This window comes from Hyperoodon ampullatus (assembly GCF_949752795.1).
Source record: "Hyperoodon ampullatus genome assembly, chromosome: 13".
Lineage (NCBI taxonomy): Eukaryota > Metazoa > Chordata > Mammalia > Artiodactyla > Ziphiidae > Hyperoodon > Hyperoodon ampullatus.
In genome coordinates, this window is record NC_136926.1 from 48,831,389 (window position 1) to 48,853,210 (window position 21,822).

The window sequence follows — 21,822 nt, forward strand, 5'->3', positions numbered from 1 at the left end:
GAGAAAGTGAAATCAGAATCAACTTTCCATTCTAAACCTTTTGGATTTGCTTTATGTAGGAAATGGTCTTCCAGAGTGTTCTTAGTAAGATAGTTGGGTGCTATGGGTAGAAGCAGAAGGAGGCGGGGCTTCTCAAGTGGTAGATACTCAAGAATATGGGCTTGAGAGTCAGGGAATGAGATTTGAAAGGACAGCAAGGCACATACTTTCCAGACCTAGAACTTCTGCAGTTTAATGATTATTTTTTTCTACCTTGAAAGACACTTACAAAGTTGCTTCAGACCTCACAGTCCCAAGGGCAAGACAGAACTTAACTCTGCAGGTCTGTAATGTGACGTGCAATTAATGCTCCATGAGCCATTTGCCAGAAAAGAGTTCAATGGTCATCAGTTAAAACACTGTGATGATAATTTCAATTACTCGCTAATTTCTAGATTTGAGGATCTACTTTATTTTTTAAGTATGATTACATTCCTTTCTGAAGCCTCATATGAGCTGAGAGTGAAAATCTTTGGCACTGGATTATTCAACAGGATCATTCTGCTATAGGAAAACAATAAAAGTAAGGAACAATTGAACAGAAAAATGTGATTTTTCAGGAGTGTTGTTTGGCAAGAGAAGCCCATTTTTTAAAGGAATGTACTGGCAAATTAGCCAATAGCTGTCCAAATAATTTATTAGAGACTTTATTACATTTCATCAAGAAGGAATCACTGACGTCATCTTTTAACTGAAGCAGTCAAGTTAAAAAAAAGATCCTTTCAAAGAAACCCAACACGAAGAACTCTAAAAGGCATGTTATTTCATCTCTTTGATTCTTTAGATCAGAATGGCGCCAGCCTGCTTGAACAGCAGTAGGGTGGGTGGGACAGGTGTCTCCAGAGGTCTGATAAATTAGGTCACGCTATGAACTTAAACCAAAATTCAGCACATTCCAAAACTTTTGAGGAAGGAGAAATATGAAAGTCAAGTTATACTGTGTCCACTTTGCTTCTTAACTCTGTGTTTGCTTTGGTATAATCACATTGATGAGTGAACTTGCCATAGAAAAAAGACAAACTTCCTAAAGGTAAGGATTGATTAACCTCTCTCTGAGAAACTAGCACAGTGATCTGAATATAGTAAGTCCTTAATAAATTCTTATAGGTGGTGATAAGAATTAATCCACTCAAAACAATAAGATTTCTGTTCCAATTACCATCCCATCTAGTTGACCACATGGAGAGAAAATGGGGGCTATGGAGGGATCAGTTCAGTTGCTATGGGGATCTTTTCTCCTAACTTAATAAATGGCTTGAGATTCACAATTGTTTGAAAAAGTCTTTCACCCTGGAGTTTTCCAATAGTAAGTTGTTATGCATATTTGTGAGAACACAAAGAGCAGAGTGATCCACCAGAGCTTTTCCTCCTACATTGACTTCTTTTGGAATACTACCATATGTGTCCTGGATTTCACTTTAGAACCAGCTAAGATGAGAAGCAGACACAGAGCTTGACATACCACTTCCAGATCAATCTTCACAGCTCTCTAAGTGAGGTGTAATCACTATAAATCTTTTTTGCAGCTGATTTATATTGTAATTAAGGCAGAGAAGAAGTACATACAAGGCCAAAAGTGGAAAAGTAGTACCCATTTTTCATGGAAAGTTTTTCCCTTATAAGTCAGAGTACAAGAGAGTATTAGAAAAAAAAAATTACAAGGAACTAGTCACGCTCACTAACATGATATGGGAGAAAGCTAAGTCATCTGTGTTTTAGATTTAAATGTATATATTTCAAGTGATTAAAAAAGCACATGGTAAATTATCTCGCAGCTTATAAAAGCAATATTTCAGCTTCGGCGTTTTTTATTCTTTTTTTTTAATCAAATTATCTCCCAAAGCATTTTGACTGAAGTTTATTAACAAGGCAATGCAGCTATTAGTGTTTTGCAGTGCACTCTTGCAAAGTGAAATAAGAAACATGACTTTTCCTATGCATACCAATCATACCTTTTGAAGGCCTAAAAGAACTAAATATTGCATAGCTGAGTGATTTTGAAGAAAGAAAATTGTTACTTTGTCTTTTTTATGCAATGTTATTAGATTTTTGGCGGGGGAGCATTCATAAGAAACATTATATTGCTAGATTTTAACTGGTATTTCAGATATTAGCAGATTTCCAAAAAAGTAAGTTAGAAATTGAGAGAGACCAAAGCAGCTACAGGCTTTTGTGCTGGGATGGAGGAGATTGGGAGGAGAATCATGAAACTTTGGTGGATAACCAGGATGCCCCCTAGAAAATGTAGTGTGATATTGTTTATATTAACCAGAAAAATAATCATACCTTTGACAGCATACCAAGTGATGAAGAGGAAGTGATGCTTTAATTTTGCATTTAACTTATTAACAGTTTAAAAAGAGGACTTGGGGCTTCCCTGGTGGCGCAGTGGTTGAGAGTCCGCCTGCCGATGCAGGGGACACGGGTTCGTGCCCCGGTCCGAGGGGATCCCACATGCCCACAGCCGCGGAGCAGCTGGGCCCATGAGCCACGGCTGCTGAGCCTGCGCATACGGAGCCTGTGCTCCGCAATGGGAGAGGCCACAACAGTGAGAGGCCTGCGTACCGCAAAAAAAATAAAATAAAATAAAATAAAATAAAATAAAAAGAGGACTTAATCCTAAACCAGTATATTCTAAGGGAGGAAAGTTTTCAAGAGAGTCCTCTTCTAGCCAGGTAGGAAAAAAATTCCATGTGAAACCCCACAGAACGAATGATCAAGTTTGTGATCTTGCTAGATTCATGGAAAACAAAATCTTTGCGTAAATATGGGCTCTAAGGCTTTTTTACCTACAATTACACGAGAAGTAACCTTTCCTCAAATTATTCCTGTAAATAATATTGAATACTACTTCTTTTTCACAAAGAATTCTTCACAAAGAATTCTTCAATTCAATTCTTCACAAAGAATTTTGTAAAGTAGGAATACGGAAAAGAAACCAAGATGGTGCACTGTTGGTGGGAATGTAAACTGATACAGCCACTATGCAGAATAGTAAGGAGGTTCCTTAAAAAACTAAGAATAGAATTACCGTATGACCCAGCAATCCCACTACTGGGCACATACCCAGAGAAAACCATAATTCAAAAAGGCACATGCACCCCAATGTTCATTACAGCACTATTTACAACAGCCAGGTCATGGAAGCAACCTAAATGCTCATCAACAGACGAATGGATAAAGAAGATGTGGCACATATATACAATGGAGTATTACTCAGCCATTAAAAGGAATGAAGTTGGGTCATTTGTAGAGATGTGGATGGACCTAGACATGGTCATACAGAGTGAAGTGAGTCAGAAAGAGAAAAACAAATATTGTATATTAACGCATATATGTGGAATCTAGAAAAATGGTACGTATGAACCGGTTTGCAAGGCAGAAATAGAGACACAGATGTAGAGAACAAATGTATGGACACCAAAGGGGGAAAGTTTGGGGGTGGCGGTGGTGGTGGTGGGATGAATTGGGAGATTGGGGTTGACATATATACACTAATATGTATAAAATAGATAACTAATAAGAACCTGCTATATAAAAAATAAATAAAATAAAATTTAAAAAATATGGGGGCATTAAAGTGCAAGTCTCTTTTATTTGAGAACCTAAAAAAATCAAATTGGCTTGATGAGGGCTTTCACTGGGCTCCTCTGAGCACTAGGTTCTGTGGGACTGAGGATGGCACTCTCAGGTTGGTCACCAGGGGCCTTCAAAATAAATAAATAAGTAAATAAAATTGAATACTACCTCTTTTTTTCTATTCCCATATTTATTTAATTAGCATTAATTTAATCCTACATGTGCTTTTCTTCTCAGAGTACGATGTTTTTTTAACTGAGAAAACCCAAAATATTTTGTGGTCAAAAATTTAGTAAACATTAAATATTCTATCCCACTTTTTCAAGAGTTATAAAGCACAAGATACTAGATGATCTCAGATATTCTGAAGTTTTAAAAAAGTGCTTAATGTTTTAATATCCAGCATTTCAGAGATTTATTGTCCACTTGATCTTTTACCTGGTACCATCTACTATGATCCCAAAGGATATATTCTGGGAAAACTATTGGCTGGAAGAAAATAATTAAGTTAAAATGAGACCTTGTGCTTAGATTTCAACCCTTGTAAGGACAGTGTATATTGCCTTTCCCTTTCTTTATTCACTCAACACTTACTTGCATTTGTTATGCCTAAGGCATCCCCCTCTGATACAAAGGCAGTATTGTGGTCAGAGGTGGAAAAGTAGCACACATTTTTTCAGGAAATGTTCTTGCCACTACCACTCCCCACCCCCAGCTCTTAAGTCAGAGTACAGAATACAGTTTGGCCTCAAGGAATATGGAAATAACAGTTTACTTACTGCAATATAGAATGTGATATGGCCACAGGTAAGTGGTAGTTTTCAGGAGGGAAATGACACACTTCTAGCTGTGAAATCTCATGAAAGAGCTGCCCTGTAAACTAGACCTTGAAAGATGAGGCAGGAGACAGAAAAGCATGGGATCTACTTAAGGACCAATGAATAAGTGTTTCTAGGAATACTAGCTGATAAAACTGAGGGGAGTTCAGTTTGGAGCTGTATTATTGAGGATCTTGAATGGTACACTTAAGGGTTTATTCAAGGGGAAATGGGGTAACTCCCGATATTCATGAACAATGAAATGACAACATCAAGGCTAAATTAGTGAAGGACTATAAGTTCCATATGGGTCAGACATGTGCTTTATCTTGGGTATCACGTGACCTGACATCCATTCATCCATCAATGGACACTTAGGTTGTTTCCATTCTTTGGCTGCAATGAACAGGAGAGTACAGATATTTCCTCAAGATAATGGTTTCATTTCCTTTGGATATGTACTCAGAAATGGGATTGTTGGATCATATGGTAGTTCTATTTTTAATTTCTTAGGAATCTCCATACTGTTTCCACAGTGGCTGTACCATTTTACATTTCCACCAACAGCGCACAAGGGCTCCCTTTTCTCTACATTCTCTACAGAATTTATTATCTGCCTTTTTGGTAATGGATATGCTAACAGGTTGAGGTGATATCTCATTCTGGTTTTGAATTGCAATTCCCTGATGATTAGTGGTGTTAAACATATTTTGATGTACCTGTAGACCATTTGTATGTCTTCTCTGGAAAAAATGTCTATTCAGTTCCTTTGCTTATTTTAAATTGGCTTTTTTTTTCTTTTTTCTTTTTTTGCTATTGAGTTGTATGAGTTCCTAGTATATTTTGGATATTAACCCATTATTGGACATGTGGTTTGCAAATGTTTTCTCCTATCCCATAGGTTGCCTTTTCATTTTGTTGATGGTTTCCTTTGCTGTGCAGAAGCCTTTTAGTTTGATGTAGTCCCACTTGTTTAGTTTTTACTAAACATCAAAGGCCTTTGCCTTTGATGTCAAACCCAAAAAAATCATTGCCAAGACCAACGTCAAGGAGCTTATCCCCTGTGTTTTCTTCTAGGAGTTTCATGGTTTTAAGTCTTGCATTCAATTCTTCAATTCATTTTCAGTTGATTTTTATGCATGGTATAAGATAGGGGTCCAGTTATACTCTTTTGAATGTGGCCGTCCAGTTTTTCCAGCACTACTGAAGAGACTATCCTTTCCCCATTGTATATTCTTGGCTCCAAAAATTAATTGACCATATATGCATGGGTCTTTGCTCCTCTCTCAATTCTGTTCCATTTATCTATGTGTCTGTTTTTATGCCAATACTATACTGTTTTGATTATAGTAATATTTTTATACCTTTGCAACATAGTTTGAAATCAGGAGGTGTGATCCTTCCATCTTGTTCTTCCTCAAGATTGCTTTAGCTATTCAGGGTCTTCTGTGGTTCCTTACAGATTTTAGAACTGTTTTTTCTATTTCCATGAAAAATTCAGTTGGAATTTTGACAGGGATTGCATTGAATCTGTACATCACTTTGGACAGTATGGATATTTTATTTTATTTTTTTAAGAATTTTTGATGTGGACCATTTTTAAAGTCTTTATTGAGTTTGTTACAATATTGCTTCTGTTTTATGTTTTGGTTTTTTGGTACCAAGGCATTTGGGATCTTAGCTCCCTGATGAGGGATCGAACCCGCACCCCCTGCATTGGAAGGCAAAGTCTTAACCACTGGACCGCCAGGGAAGTCCCTGGATATTTTAATAATAATTCTTTCAATCCATGAACATGGAACCTCTTTTCATTTATGTCTTCTTCAACTTCTTTCATCAATGTCTTATAGTTTTCAGTATATGTCACCCCCTTGGTTAAACTTATTCCTAAGTAATTTATTCTTTTTGATGCTAATGGGATTTTGTTAATGGGATTATTTTCTTAATTTCTGTTTCTGAAAGTTCATAGTATATAGGAAACAGCTGATATTTGTATATTGATTTTGTATCCTGAAGCTTGACTGAATTTCTTTATAAGCTTTAATAGTTTTTTGTTTTTTTTCTTTTGGTGGAGTCATTAAGGTTTTTTAAATATAGGATCATGTCATGTGCAGAGACAATTTCACTTCTTCATTCCCAATTTGAATGCCTTCTATTTCTTTTTCTTGCTTAATTGCTTTGGCTAGGGCTTTTAGTACTATGTTGAATAAAAGTGGTGACAGTGAGCATCCTTGTCTTGTTCCTGATCTTAGAGGAAAAGCTTTCAGTTCTTCACTGTTGAGTATGATCTTAGCTGTGGGCTTATCATATATGAACTTTATTGTGTTGAGGTACATTCAATCTATACCTAATTTTTTGTTGAGAGTTTTTTTTTTTATCATACATAGATGTTGAAAATTTCAAATGCTTCTTCTGCATCTATTGAGATGATCATATGATTTTTACCCTTTATTTTGTTAATGTAGTGTACCACATGTATTGATTTGTATATGTTGAACCATCTTTGCATCCCAGGGATAAATGCCACTTGGTCATGGTATATAATACTTTTAATGAGTTCTTGGTTTGGGTTTGCTAATGTTTTGTTGAGAATTTTTGCATCTATGTAATCAAGAATATTGGACTGTAGTTTTCTTTCATTGCAGTGTCCTTATCTGGTTTTGGTATTCGAGTAATGCTAGTCTCCTAAAATGAATTTGGAAGTATTCCCTCCTCCTCTTTTCTAGAACTGATTGAGAAGGATTGGTATTAATTCTTCTTTAAATGTTTGGTAGAATTCACCAGTGAAGCCATCTGGTCCTGGACTTTCCTTTGTTGAGAGGTTTTAATTACTGATTCAATATCCTTAATAGTAATGAAACTGTTCAGATTTTCTATTTCTTCATGGTTTGGTTTTTGTAGATTGTATGTTTCTAGGAATTTATCCATTTCTTCTAGGCTGTCCAATATGTTGGCATGTAATTTTTCTTAATAGTCTCTTATTAGTATTCTTTGTATTTCTGTGGTATCAGTTGTAATATCTCCTCTTTCATTTCCTATTTTATTTATTTGAGTCTTTTTTTTTTTTTGGTGAGTGTAGCTAAAGGTTTGTCTAATTTGTTTATCTTTTCAAAAAATCAGCTCTTAGTTTCATTGGTCTTTCCTATTGTCTTTTTAGTCTTTATTTCATTTATTTCTGCTTTGATCTTTGTTATTTCCTTACATCTACTAGCTTTAGACTTACTTTACTCATTTTCTAGTTCCTAGAGGTGTAACGTTAGATTATTTTTGATTAGTTTTTCTTAATGTAGGCATTTATTGATACAAATTTCTCTCTTTGAACTGCTTTTGTTACATCGCATAAATTTTGGTTTGTGTATTTCCACTTTCATTTGTCTCAAGATATTTTTTGACTTCCTTTTTGATTTCTTCTTTGACCCACCAGTTGTTCAGGAGTATGTTGTTTAACCCGCACATATTTGTGAATTTTCCAGTTTTCTTCTTTAATTCTAGTTTCATACCATTGTGGTGGGAAATGATGCTTGATATGATTACAGTCTTCTTAAATTTGTTAAGACTTGTTTTGTGGCCCAAAATATGACCTATTCTGGAGAATGTTCCTTGTGTGCTTGAGAAGAATGTGTATTTTTGCTGCTGTTGGATAGAATATATATATCTGTCAGGTCCATCTGGTATAACATGTATTTGAGTCCAATGTTTCCTTACTGATTTCCTCTGGTTAATCTACCTATTTGCTTTTTTTCTGGAAAAGTTTCTGTATACTGATCCTCAAATTACTCATGCCTTATATGCTCCTTGTAGGCAAAAATTGCATTTGTTCAACTTAACATCTTAGAACCTGGTCCACTGGTTGGTTTATAGACACTCAATACAGATTTTCTGAATTGAGTTATCATTATTATTATCAAATATAAGTGGGGTAGTATTTTTGTATCTTGGTGTTTTGACTGTTAGTCTTTCTTACAACTGTCTAGTATATTGTTTGCAGGGAAGAAGGCATGACCAATGGCACCTGGAGATGGAAGAGTAGATTGTTTAGAGGAAATCCTTCTTAGAGGTGAAGAGTACATGGAAAGCCTGAGCTCTGGACCATTGAATAAAGAGACAAGAAAGTCAGAAATCTGATGCCCTCTAGGTTGACATCCTTTCAACTATTTAGGGAGTAAATGATTGAAACATCCAGATAAAGGTAGTAAGAAAAACACTATTCTTCCTTGGATGTAGCCTAGGGGAGACATAAAGAAGAAGGTTCTTACAGAGCTTATTTGTCATTTGTATATTTTTGTGTGTGTGAATTGTCCATTCAAATATTTTGTCCATTTTTTGTTGGGGCATTTAGTTACCTAATGTTGAATTTGGAGAGTTAATTTCTTTAATGTATATGCTGGTTACGAGTCCTTATTCAGACACATCCTTTACAGATATTTTCTCTTTGCATGTGGCTTGTCATTTGATTTTTTAAAAATAAAAGTTATTTATTTATTTATTTATTTATGGCTGTGTTGGGTCTTCATTCCTGCATGAGCGCGCTTCCTCTATTTGGGGCAAGCAGGGGCTACTCTTTGTTGTGATGCACGTGCTTCTTGTTGTGGTGGCTTCTCTTGTTGCAGAGCACGGACTCTAGGTGTGTGGGCTTCAGTAGTTGTGGCATGCAGGCTCCGTAGTTGTGGCTCACGGGCTCTAGAGCACAGGTTCAGCAGTTGTGGTGCATGGGCTTAGTTGCTCTGTGGCATGCGGGATCTTCCTGAACCAGGGCTCGAACCCGTGTCCCCTGCATGGTAGGCAGATTCTTAACCACTGTGCCACCGGGGAATTCCTTGTTGTTTGATTTTAACAGTGTCTTTAGAAGAGCATAAGTTTTGCATTTTGGTGAAATTCAATTTATTATTTTTTTCTTGTCATTTTAGTGTTGTACCTAAGAAATGTTTGCCTATTCCAAGTACACAAATATTTTTTTCCTATGCTTTCTTCTAGAAGATTTGTAATTTTAGGTTCTATACTTATGTTTATGATTCATGTTGTTAATTTTTGTATATGGTCCAAGGCAAGTATCACATTTCATTTATTTGTATATAGATATGCAATTTTAACAGTACCACTTTTTGAAAAGACTCTTCTTTATTCACTGAATTGTCTTTGCAGCTTTGTAAAAAATCAGTTGTCAATAAATGTGGGTCTATTTTTGTACTTCCTATTCGATTCCATTGATTTATTGGTAAATCTTGATCCAATGCCATGTTGATTTTGATTACTACAGCTTTATAATGAATGTTGAAATCAGGTGCTATAAGTCCTTCAATTGTATTCTTCCTTTACAAAGTTGTTCTATGTCTGCAGAATTTGGATTTAGTGAACTTAAGGTTTTGCATACATAAAAAAACTTGAAAAAACACTCTATACTATCAAATCTTTGAATAAAATTTCAAAATTGCATGAAGAGTATCTTGCAAATTGAAAATAGATATGAGGTTCCATGATTAGAGTTCTTACAAATAATTGATTTATATGTATTACAACTATTAATAACTACATTTCTTGGTTTAAACTTACATTCCTCAAAGATTATTTACAAATGTAATAAAACTCATTTTTGAAATATTATTTGAAGGAATTTAAATTTTAATGGAAGCTTGCATAGTGTCATTGGGACAAACAAATTTTAGCTAAACATATTAGAATTATCTATTACAGGAATAAAAATGCTTTGCTGTATCACAAGGGTCTAAAAGTATCATTTTCAGAATTATTTCCAGAATATAATGGTTCCTCAGTTCTGAAAGATGTCCATCTAATGTACCTAAAAGCAGCTCTTAATAAAATGATTTACTGTACTTTGTTGTTTTCAGTGCTTATTTTTGCTTTAGCATCCTTGTAAAACAAGGTCATTTTTTTCCTCTTATAGATTTTTGTTGCTTCTACTGTGGGACAGTTGTGTGTCTAAGTACTACAGCTTTATTTGTTTCATCAAAAGAAAAAAAATTGTCTGTGAAACTAGATTTACTAATATCGCCAATAGCGATTGTTCTACAATTCAGTCATCAACTTATTCTTTTTTTTTTTGGTTAATACCTATGTCAACCTATGCTTGAAGGCACTTTGCTGGTGTATAATCTTATTGAAATTATTCTGCCTTGTGGGATAATCTGGGGGTATCATGAGATAATATCCTAACAGTTTAACTGATCAATTAAATATTTTCTGCATCTATCAATTGGCTTAGCTGGTAAAGTCACAGTGGTAATGGGCTTTAGTCCAAAACTACAGGCTTGATCTATTTAAGCAGTCAGTCATATTTCTTATAGAAAAAAACCATCTCACATCTACAAACTTCATCAATATCTTGGGCCATTTGTCTTGCAAACACAGTCTCTGAGAGCCTTGCCATTGGGCAAACTGTAGCCTATTTTATTTAATAATAATATAGGACAGATATTTATGCCATTCCTGAACTTATCTTTGTTACTCAAAATGATAGTCACCTGGCTCAATAAAAATGATGAAGAGAATGCACTTTTAGAAATATTACATTTAATAACAAAAGTTAGAAACCGTTTATAGCTCATACAGATCTAAAACTTTTCTTCTCTTGTAAAACAATGTGGTAACATAATGCATCACTGTTAATTTCTACAGTCTTGAAATTCTTTCTTCATTGGACTTCCTTATTTTCACTCTCTGAAGTTTTTGTTATTGTACGTTTACTGTAAATAATGAGCTCGTGAATAAATGCAGAAAAATGTTTTCTTTACATTTATATTTCTAAAAATGTTAATTCATAAGCTTCCCTTTATGTATTATCTCATGACTTTTTGATTTAACACAATTTCTTGATTCTTTTTCTAGCCTTAAGGGAATACTGGAACCAGGAAAATTAATAAACAAGAGATCACCCAAAGAGTATTTTAAAAAATAAATTGTCCTGTACCTGCCTTAGAAAGTCCACTGCCTCCGGGGCATATCTTTAAAAAAAATAAAAATATTTCTTCAAGTATGGAAAAACTGAATCTGGTATTGTTCTTAACATTGCCCTGATCTATTTGTCTAAAATTAGTTCAGTATCAGATTATATCCTGGACATTATCTCACATAATCCTTTGATAAAGCTGCCCCTTTTATTCACCAAATATTTATAGAGAGCCTATTAAAATGATGCCCTCTAAGTGCTCTACAAGGTATAATGCTAAATAAACCATGATGTCGCCCACAAGAATTTTAGGGACTTCTGAAGGAAATATGTGTATATCATATAAACATGTTGTAGGCGTATATCACATAAATGCTGTAGGTACATATTTGACATGTATGTCAAGCAACATGCATTCCACATTGTGTTTGGCACTATGGGAATATAAAGCTGAATATGACATTATTTTCTGAGTCTGAATCTATCTGGTGAAAGAAACTCAAGCTGTTAGGATTTAGTAAACAATGTCTATGATAGAGGTATGAAAAACACTACCTTTAGACACACAGAGGCAGGAAAGATATTCACATTCTATGAAATAAGAGAGTTGAGGGTACCAGAGAAAACTGGGAGCTAAAAGACTTCAAAGGAATAGGAAGCAATATCAGACAACACTCAGGAGGGAAAGAGACATATCTATCTTGTTTCCTACTCTATCCCTTTCATCCAACTCTGCAGATGTTCAAAGAATACTAAAGAAAGGAATTAGAACAATCCCTAACACCATACACAAAAATAAACTCAAAAAGGATTGAAGACCTAAATGTAAGGCCAGATACTATTAAACTCTTAGAGGAAAACATAGGCAGAACACTCCATGACATAAATCACAGCAAGATCCTTTTTGACCCACCTCCTAGAGAAATGGAAATAAAAACAAAAATAAACAAATGGGAACTAATGAAACTTAAAAGCTTTTCCACAGAAAAGGAAACCACAAACAAGACAAAAAGACAACCCGCAGAATGGGAGAAAATATTTGCAAATGAAGCAACTGACAAAGGATTAATCTCCAAACTTTACAATCAGTTCATGCAGCTCAATATCAAAAAAACAAACAACCCAATCCACAAATGGGCAGAAGACCTAAATAGACATTTCTCCAAAGAAGATCTACAGACTGCCAACCAACACATGAAAGAATGCTCCACATCACTAATCACTAGAGAAATGCAAATCAAAACTACAATTAGATATCATCTCACACTGGTCAGAATGGCTATCATCAAAAAATCTAGAAACAATAAATGCTGGAGAGGGTGTGGAGAAAAGGGAACCCTCCTGCACTGTTGATGGGAATGTAAATTGATACAGCCACTATGGAGAACAGTATGGAGGTTCCTTAAAAAACTACAAATAGTACTACCATACGACCCAGCAATCCCACTACTGGGCATATACCCTGAGAAAACCATAATTCAAAAAGAGTCATGTACCAAACTGTTCATTGCAGCTCTATTTACAATAGCCAGGACATGGAAGCAACCTAACTGTCCATCAACAGATGAATGGATAAAGAAGATGTGGCACATATATACAATGGAATATTACTCAGCCATAAAAAGAAATGAAATTGAGTTATTTGTAGTGAGGTGGATGGGCCTAGAGTGTGTCATACAGAGTGAAGTAAGTCAGAAAGAGAAAAACAAATAACATATGCTAACACATACATATGGAATCTAAGAAGAAAAAAAAAGGTCATGAAGAACCTAGGGGCAAGACAGGAATAAAGACACAGACCTACAAGAGAATGGACTTGAGGATATGGGGAGGGGGAAGGTAAGCTGGGATAAGGTGAGGGAGTGGCATGGACAGATATACACTACCAAATGTAAAATAGATAGCTAGTGGGAAGCAGCCACATAGCACAGGGAGATCAGCTCAGTGCTTTGTGACCACCTAGAAGGGTGGGATAGGGAGGGTGGGAGGGAGGGAGATGCAAGAAGGAAGAGATATGGGGATATATGTATATGTATAACTGATTCACTTTGTTATAAAGCAGAAACTAACACACCATTTTAAACATTATACTACAATAAAGATGTTAAAAGAAAAAGAAAGGAGAAAAGAAGGAATGGTGGAGGATGGAGAAACCAGAATTCATGGAGAGGTAAGAGAGATATGTATGTTGCAAATCAAGTGTCACATCTAGCTAAAGAAAAGTCTTGTTTTTGCACTCTTTTCTTTCCTTTTTTTTTTTTTTTTTGCTGTACAATATATCCTTGTAGCTTAATTTTTAAATTTAATTTTTATTTTATATTGGAATATAGTTGATTTACAATGTTGTGTTAATTTCAGGTGTACAGCAAAATGATACAGTTATACATATATATATATTCATTCTTTTTCAGATTCTTTTCCCATATAGGTTATTACAGAATATTGAATAGAGTTCCCTATGCTATACAGTAGGTCCTTGTTGATTATTTTGTATATATTTATATTTATATTTACATTTATAGTAGTGTGTACATGTTAACCCCAAACTCCTTATTTATTCTTCCCCCTACCTTTCCCCTTTGGTAACCATAAGTTTGTTTTGAAGTTTGTGAGTTTGTTACTGTTTGTAAATAAATTCATTCATATCATTTTTTTTTAAGATTCCACATATAAGTGATATCATATGATATTTGTCTTTGTCTGACTTGCTTCACTTAGTATGGTAATCTCTAGGCCCATCCATGTTGTTGCAAATGGCATTATTTCATTCTTTATTATGGCCGAGTAACATTCCATTGTGTATATATACCACATCTTCTTTATCCATTCCTCTGTTGATGGACATTTAGGTTGCTTTATTATCTCTTAAATACCTTCTATCTCTAATGACATCACATTACTTAGGCCACTAGCTGTCTGAACAGAACCCCTGCAAGAGCGTCCCAGTCAGTCTCCTTACCTCTAGTCAGGAAACCTCTATTCTATTGCCCCCTCCACTAACCGCTTACCTTCTACTTTCCATATATCAGCCTAAGAAATCTTTCTAAAACTCAGATGCTTTACATCTCCTTCTCTTTATACACATCAATCCCCACTCCCCTTCTTCCACCCAAAATCTTCAGGATAAAGTCCAAGCTTGTTTTCATGGCACACAACTACCTGCAAGATCTAGCTTCTGCCTCCCTCTCTATACCTCTCTGTAGCTATAGCCCAGTTGCATGCTATGCAAGTCATACAGAAATATTTAATTTCAGTAATGTGCAAGCTTCCTTCATATCTAGTCTTAGTACTTTGTCTTTTGTCTGGAAAGCCTTCTCACCTCTGTCTTTCACCCTGCCATTGCATTTATCGCACTATACTGACATTGCTTCTTAACTTGTCTTCTCTACTATGGGCTGGATTTTTCTTAAGATCAGGAACTGAATCTGGTTCATCTTTATATCTACAATGGCTACACAGATATTCGATAAATATTTATTGAATTAATGAAAATATACTATTTTTCATACACACAGATAAATGTATATATAGATTCTCCCAGATCTTTGTAGGTCTCATCATTTTCAGGATTTTTAGAAACAACTTTTCTTTCTGGAACTTGGTAAACTGATTATCTAATTTCACTCAGCCCTTACAATTTGTGTCATTTGAATTTGCTGATTGCTTTCTGCTCATTTTCTTAGTGTTCCATAATGCCTTTTGGTCAACAAGAAGTTGTATAAGTTTTCATTATCTCAAGGTATTCAGTAATAGGTGCTATTTAACTACAAATACAGTCTTTATTCTCTTTTCTAATAAAAGGCTTATATTACCATTTTTTCCCTGAGTATCTTTCTTTGATCCATTTGCTAGCTATCAGAGTCCATTCTTTCTTCATTTATTAGCTGGTGTAGTTTCTCTCCTGATGTATGTTTAAAAGGTCTTTTATTTATTTGCCTATATCTAGTAGTAATTTACACACATTTTCCCTTTTGTTTTGCCCGAAAAATGGCTGAGATTTATCCTTGTGCTTTTGTTTTTTAATTTCTACATTTTTTAAATAAGAAAGATCAAGGAACAATCATGAATATTTCTGTTTAATAAAGCCAGATTTGAGGGAGAGGACTTTAAAGGCTCAGATGTTGGCCATCCATATATTTCTTTTCATGCATAATATTTATATGTATGCATGATAAGTTTAAATGCATTTTGGTGGGGTGTTTTTTTTTTTTTTGAAAATTCTAAACTAGTATACACATTTTATTCAAACTCAGAAATACAGCATAAAATGTTTTATGTAGTAATGATTTAAGTCTGGATAATATGTCGCATTGAATAATACAGTTGAACAACCACTTAGCTTACAGATGCCATGACTGTGGCATGTTTTCCATAATAAGTCAATAAGATATAAGATCAAATGCATAAACTTCAGGTTTATCACAGAAAAATCATTTGCTTCTTCTTCTCTCTAATAATAAAACAACTAAAATTACTGCTCTAAGTCAGTGGCCTTGGGAAGTCTTCAAGAAAAATAACCACACATTGTGTATAGTAAGATGCTAACGTTTCAGGTTAAATCTGCATATTAAAATTCCAAGCTAAATTTTCAAATACATAATCTCAGCGTTTTTGTTAATTGGTACTTTCTTATTTTTTTTTCCTAACCCGTATTCTCCTCCTCCTTCTCCTTGGATGGATGGCATGCTCCACTCCAGGCGAACCCAGGCATTTGCTAACATACTTACCTTTGTTCCTCTGGTTTTCTCTTTATTTGTTAACTTCTTCAAAGTTCATCCAATTTTATGGCTTCACAATCTGACCATGAAACTTGTTGTTACAGTCTTTCTTAGGCAACTATCTCCTGATCAGTATTTGAGTTGCTCAGAGGACATCTCCATATGGGTCCCTCTCTCTTATTAAGCTATGCATAATCTAAACGGGGCTCTTCATTTCCTTTGAAGTAAGGGCCCTATCATTCTCCTTTCTTGTTATTTTGGTTAACTTTAGCTCCAGGGCTTAGAATCATTTTGTTGTTGTTGTTTTAGTAGGTCAGTGAAATCATGCCCCTGAAATGTCCACCATTTACCTTCTTCTATTTCCTTTGCTGCTACCGTAGTACAGGTTCTCACAATAGTTGACCTACTTTTTTTTTTTTTTTTTTTTTGAGATACGCGGGCCTCTCACTGCTGTGGCCTCTCCCGTTGCGGAGCACAGGCTCCGGACGCGCAAGCCCAGCGGCCACGGCTCACGGGCCCAGCCGCTCCATGGCATGTGGGATCTTCTCGTACCGGGGCACGAACCTGTATCCCCTGCATCGGCAGGCGGACTCTCAACCACTGCGCCACCAGGGAAGCACTGACCTACATTTTTATAGTAGCTTCTTGGCTCCATTTCCCCAAATTTTTTCACTGACAAATCTAGATGAGTAAGCTTTCTAAGATGTCACTTGTGTACTGTCTCTTAAAATGTCTATTCAGTGTTAGCTGCATCCAATTTTCTCCTTTGCCTAACTTTCATTGTCTTCCACAACAGATCCACATTATAAATGCACCGCTCTCCTTCTCTGTCTCTCTCTCTCTCTCCCGAATGTTTCACCTGCCACAGTATGGACTGGGCATCAGAAAATATGGGGTCTAAACCTGGCTCCACCACATACACGCTGTGTCCCAGAGATGGTTCATTTAGGCTCTTTGAGTTAATTTATCTGTAAAACAGGCATAATGAAATCCTCCTTTCCAGGGTTATTTGTGATATTCAAATGAAAATAAACACAAATTTAAAACATAAAAGTGCTATAGAAACATGAGCTAATGCAATGATGTTGGACTCACTATCCACCGGCAGATGCTGTCTGCATTGCTACAGTGCAGCTTCCTCTGTTTCTTCACAAAAAGACTGTAGAATAATAACTACTATCACAACATTGTAAGACAAAATAACCCGTTATTCATAATGTTTGAAAGAGTTTTTTCCTATGTTAAATTTATAAAATAAAGATAAGTTTACAAAGGACATGAGAAAGATTTTCTGTAGGATCATTGTTATTTAGAATCTGGAAGGATAAATGTTTCTAATGAAGAAAGGAAAGCTAAGAGGGAAGGGAAGAGATGAGATAAGAAAAAGAAGAAGTTTGATACAGTAACAATAACATCTTATAATCCAACATCACCCCTGGTTTTGGCTTTTGAATGAATCAGCTGGCTAAGAACTTTCTGATCCAAAACAGAGAAAGATGCCAGCTGGCAACTCTAGAGGCTAAATGCAGAGATCCTCCTAGTTCTATAAAAAGGTTTCAATAAGAAACATGAATTTAATTTATTACAGAACAAGCAAGGAAAGATCTGATCATGCAGTCTTACAGCATTTGCTAGAAATTATATGTTTAAAGGCCTATGAGATGAAAATTTTGACATATGTAAGGAATTCTGACTTCATGCTTTGCTCACTGCACTGCAGATGTTTTTGTTTGTTTGTGTGTTTGTTTGCTTTTTGCAACCAAAATGGTGTGATGTTAACCTAGCAGCAAGATGTGGGATCATCTTTGGAAAATGAAACTCTCTTGTTCAAAATAGTGTCGGCAACATCTATAGGCATTTGTATCCGGGGAGGTGTACATCAGGGGCAAGCAGTGAACTTGAATGTACTTAAGTACAATTTGTGGATACTGGGGAGCCTTACACTCATCATTAACTAATTTTAGCCTATTTACTTAATTCTCAAATCAATTTTAACAACATTAAGATATTAGAATATTAGATGCCATATTACAGGTTTTGTAAGAAATATGCCCAATGGAGTAAATCGAGATATAGGAGAATGCTGCACATTTCATAATTTTATACTAAGCAGTCAAGTTTTCATTCTGGTAGGTCATTTGATTCTCTGCAGGTGGCTATGCCTGCCTCTAAAGAGAGAGCCCTGAGTCACATGTTACACAAATGAAATGTGATTATCCTTGTGGGTAGCATCGTATGATTTGGAAAAAGTCTTTAGGTCTAATATAAAGATCCTTCAAATAAATCATCCAGCTAAGCTTCTGTGGCCCCAAACTGCTAATTTAAAAATATTGATAAATGAAGTACCTCTTTAGTTAATAAATGAAGTATCTCTTTAGTTATCCTTTGTCAGCAACATTCATTTTAATGGAAAGTGAGTTTACAGGGTTACATGATTGAACTACTGAGCCAAGTCAGTGTTGGCAAATGATGGGCTAAATTATTGATGTTACACACTAATGAATTCTGATGAGAAATAAAACACAGACATTACGTTTCAAGTGGTTCATAATTATTTTTGTACTTTAAAAGCAATTTTATTCTTTTTTCAAATCATACTGGTTCTGTAAAACAAAAACATAGTTAGTGATTATACTAAAATTATTGAGTTTGTGGCAAAAAAATGCTCTTGCAAGTTTTCAGTTCTGTGAAGATAATGTTATTCACACTAGGTTTCTGATTTCCTTATATACTTCTGGGAAAAGATAATGAAATTAAATGTCTAAATTTTAAAACCAGTGTCTTTAAATAAGATAATCTGCTTTGCAGCCATGGTTAGCATTTCAATAGATGCGTTTATAATCTATGATATGTCTATCAGCACATTTACTGGAGCTGTGTTGAAATACCATAATTATTTCAGGTAATGACAAATACGCAGGGACTTCCATGAAGCAGCTTTGTTTTATTAAAAAGTTATCTTCAAATGTGTGATACAGAATGAAGTGTGTACCTATAAAATGATAGACGTTTGACAAAGTCAGGGCCTGGTGGTAATAACTCCAGGTAATAAGCAGGCTCATATTCGCTTAAGAAACACAGAGGTCTATACATTCCATAAGGTAATGACAGTGTCCTTTAATATTTCCTCATAACTTAACTGTTCCAGATTTAACTGTGTGGGTCTGTGACCTTCCTTCTTTCTAGTGAAGTGACTCCAACAAAGGCTCAATTTGAAGAGATCTTAGACTGATTTTTAATGAAGAGAGATGAGAGGTAGAAATCATAGTTGACGAGGTGTTAAGAGTCATCACTTGCTGGCCATGAATCTGTGGACAAATCCCTCAGCTTTTCTCCATCTCAGTTACCAAACCCCTAAATAGGGCAACAGGTCTTCCTCTCCAATCAGTGAAGGCTGTGATAATTCCCAAATCAGGTATGCATGAAACCGAAACTTGCTTTGTAAATATGAGGTAAGTTTACTTCTTATATTTGCCTGGATTATAGTTCTCTTCAGAGAGGTCGTCAGAACTAGTTTGGAGAATATTTCCTTTACCAACTGAGGGATATGATGTAGGGGAAGGAATGAGGAGAGTTTTCAAGTCAAGGTTTGGTCAACATCTGGATTATTTCCCCGTATGTGAAGGTCCTTTCAAAAATGAAAATCCAAAGGTAAAACTTCTCTCATCACGTTGGACTGAGGTAAGAGATGCAGCACAGTGTACTTTAGTTCCCACTTGGTGTACGCTTTATATGAAATTTTGAAAAGTGAGGCTTGTTTACCTTACCTCTATAACATCTCATTCCCACATGAAAGTTTTCTGAGTCATTTTTCTCCATCTTCATAATTTTCCTCTTTATCAATGATAGACTTGGCACCATTTGTGAATAACAAGTCTACTTCAAGTTTTATCTTTTTTGTATTAAAAATTTTTAATCTTAATATTTTCCTCTCATTATAACTGCTCTGTTCATTGTTCTATGATCTTGATACTTTTGGATGAAAAATTATGTGTCCGAGTTAATCTCACATCTAAGCAGCATCATTATATAATGATGATGCTAAGTTGTATGAAAAATACCTACTGGATATGCTCCATTAGTCACTGATTTTCAAACTTAAAGTTCTGTCTTTGAAAAACTCCTCTCCTCCACATTACTGACATGGCTCCTCCACTTGAAAAATGTACTGCCTGTATAAGGTGAATTTAAAAAAAGTAAAAATGCGACTATTATTTTGTTTAAGTACAAGAAAAAAGTCAGAACACATAAAAATGTATATCTTTATATAAACAATCCTGAATAGGCTTATTTTATTTTAAAATAAAAAAGGAATCCATTTTGGTTTTAGCATGTTATTTAATATAATAAAGGGAGTAGATAATTTAATTTAATGGAATTTTTTTTTTTGCGGTACGTGGGCCTCTCACTGTTGTGGCCTCTCCCGCTGTGGAGCACGGGCTCCGGACGCGCAGGCTCAGCGGCCATGGCTCACGGGTCTAGCCGCTCCACGGCATGTGGGATTTTCCCGGACCGGGGCACAAACCCGCGTCCCCCAAATCGGCAGGTGGACTCTCAACCACTGCGCCACCAGGGAAGCCCAATTTAATGGAATTTAACATTGACAAATACTTAACCTCCTGAATCTACATCACATTGATGTATGTGTGAAACGAATGCATTTCCATTTTGATATCAATATTTAAATTGAGGTTCTCCTTTGTTTATCTTCAAATGGAAGGAAGATAGGTAATGCAATTACCATTGTTGCCCAAAGGCACCAATGGATTATGTCTGAGAGCAACATACAAATATTTTGAGAGGTGAAAGGGTCAGAAGACCAATACCATATGTAACAAACAAAACCGAAAGAATGAAAGAGTAAAAGGTATGAACTGAGTAAGTGGAAGTCATTTTGAGGGAAACAGGAGTACAGCCTCTAGGGGCAATAAAGGAGCTCTTAGACACACTTAAACCAATCATTTGACAGCCATGTCAACATATGGAAAGAACAATGTTGACTTGGTTACATTAACGGTCAAGAAGAACTTGATTCATTTATTCCACATCTTTATTAGGATGTCCCCAGGTGCTGTCCTAGGTTCTATATGGTAAAGGCTAAGTTTAGGTGCTAATTAAACAATAGAGATATTCCCTAAGTTGGGCCCACTGGAGATCTGGCCCTGATCCTTTTCTGACCTCTTTTTGTACTCTTCTTTACCCCAGCCCTATGATCCATGATACAGCTCCTCTAATTTTACCTGAAGGGAATTATTCAGCTTCATGCCCCTCGAACTGTCAATTTCACTACATGGGGTAATTTATTTTGTTCAAAATAGTTTCACTTTTTTATATAATTCAGTTTTTGACCCACATGATTAAAACTGTGTGACTTAATTTCCAAATATTGGGGGCATTTTTCAAGTATCTTTTAACGATTGATTTCTAATAACTCCATTGTGATCAGGCAACTTTTTTTTTTACTATTTTGATCCTTTAAAATTTTTTAAGACTTGTTTTATAACTCAGTATATGGTCTGTATTTGGAAATGTTACTATGCACTTTAAAACAATGCATATTACAGCTTTTGTTGAATGGAATGTTCTATAAATGTCAATTAGGTCAAGTTAGTTGATAGCATTGTTCAATTCTTCCATGTTCTTACTGATTTTCTGTCTGTATGTTCTGTCAATTCCCGAACGATGAGCACTGAAATCACAAACTATGATTAGGCATCTTTTTACTTCTACTTTAAGTTTTAAGTATTTGCCTTATGTATTTGAA

General features: G+C 35.4%; 1 protein-coding gene across 1 annotated transcript in view; it reads right to left on the reverse strand.

Moving 5' to 3' along the window:
• The window catches only part of CCDC178 (coiled-coil domain containing 178), a gene marked incomplete at both ends in the record, with an annotated part of 388,897 nt that overhangs the window by 2,795 nt on the left and 364,280 nt on the right, over nt 1–21,822 (reverse strand). The window contains one exon of the mRNA XM_079718176.1: nt 471–543. Within this exon, the coding sequence (XP_079574302.1) occupies nt 471–543 (73 nt within the window). The remainder of the gene's footprint in view (nt 1–470; nt 544–21,822) is intronic.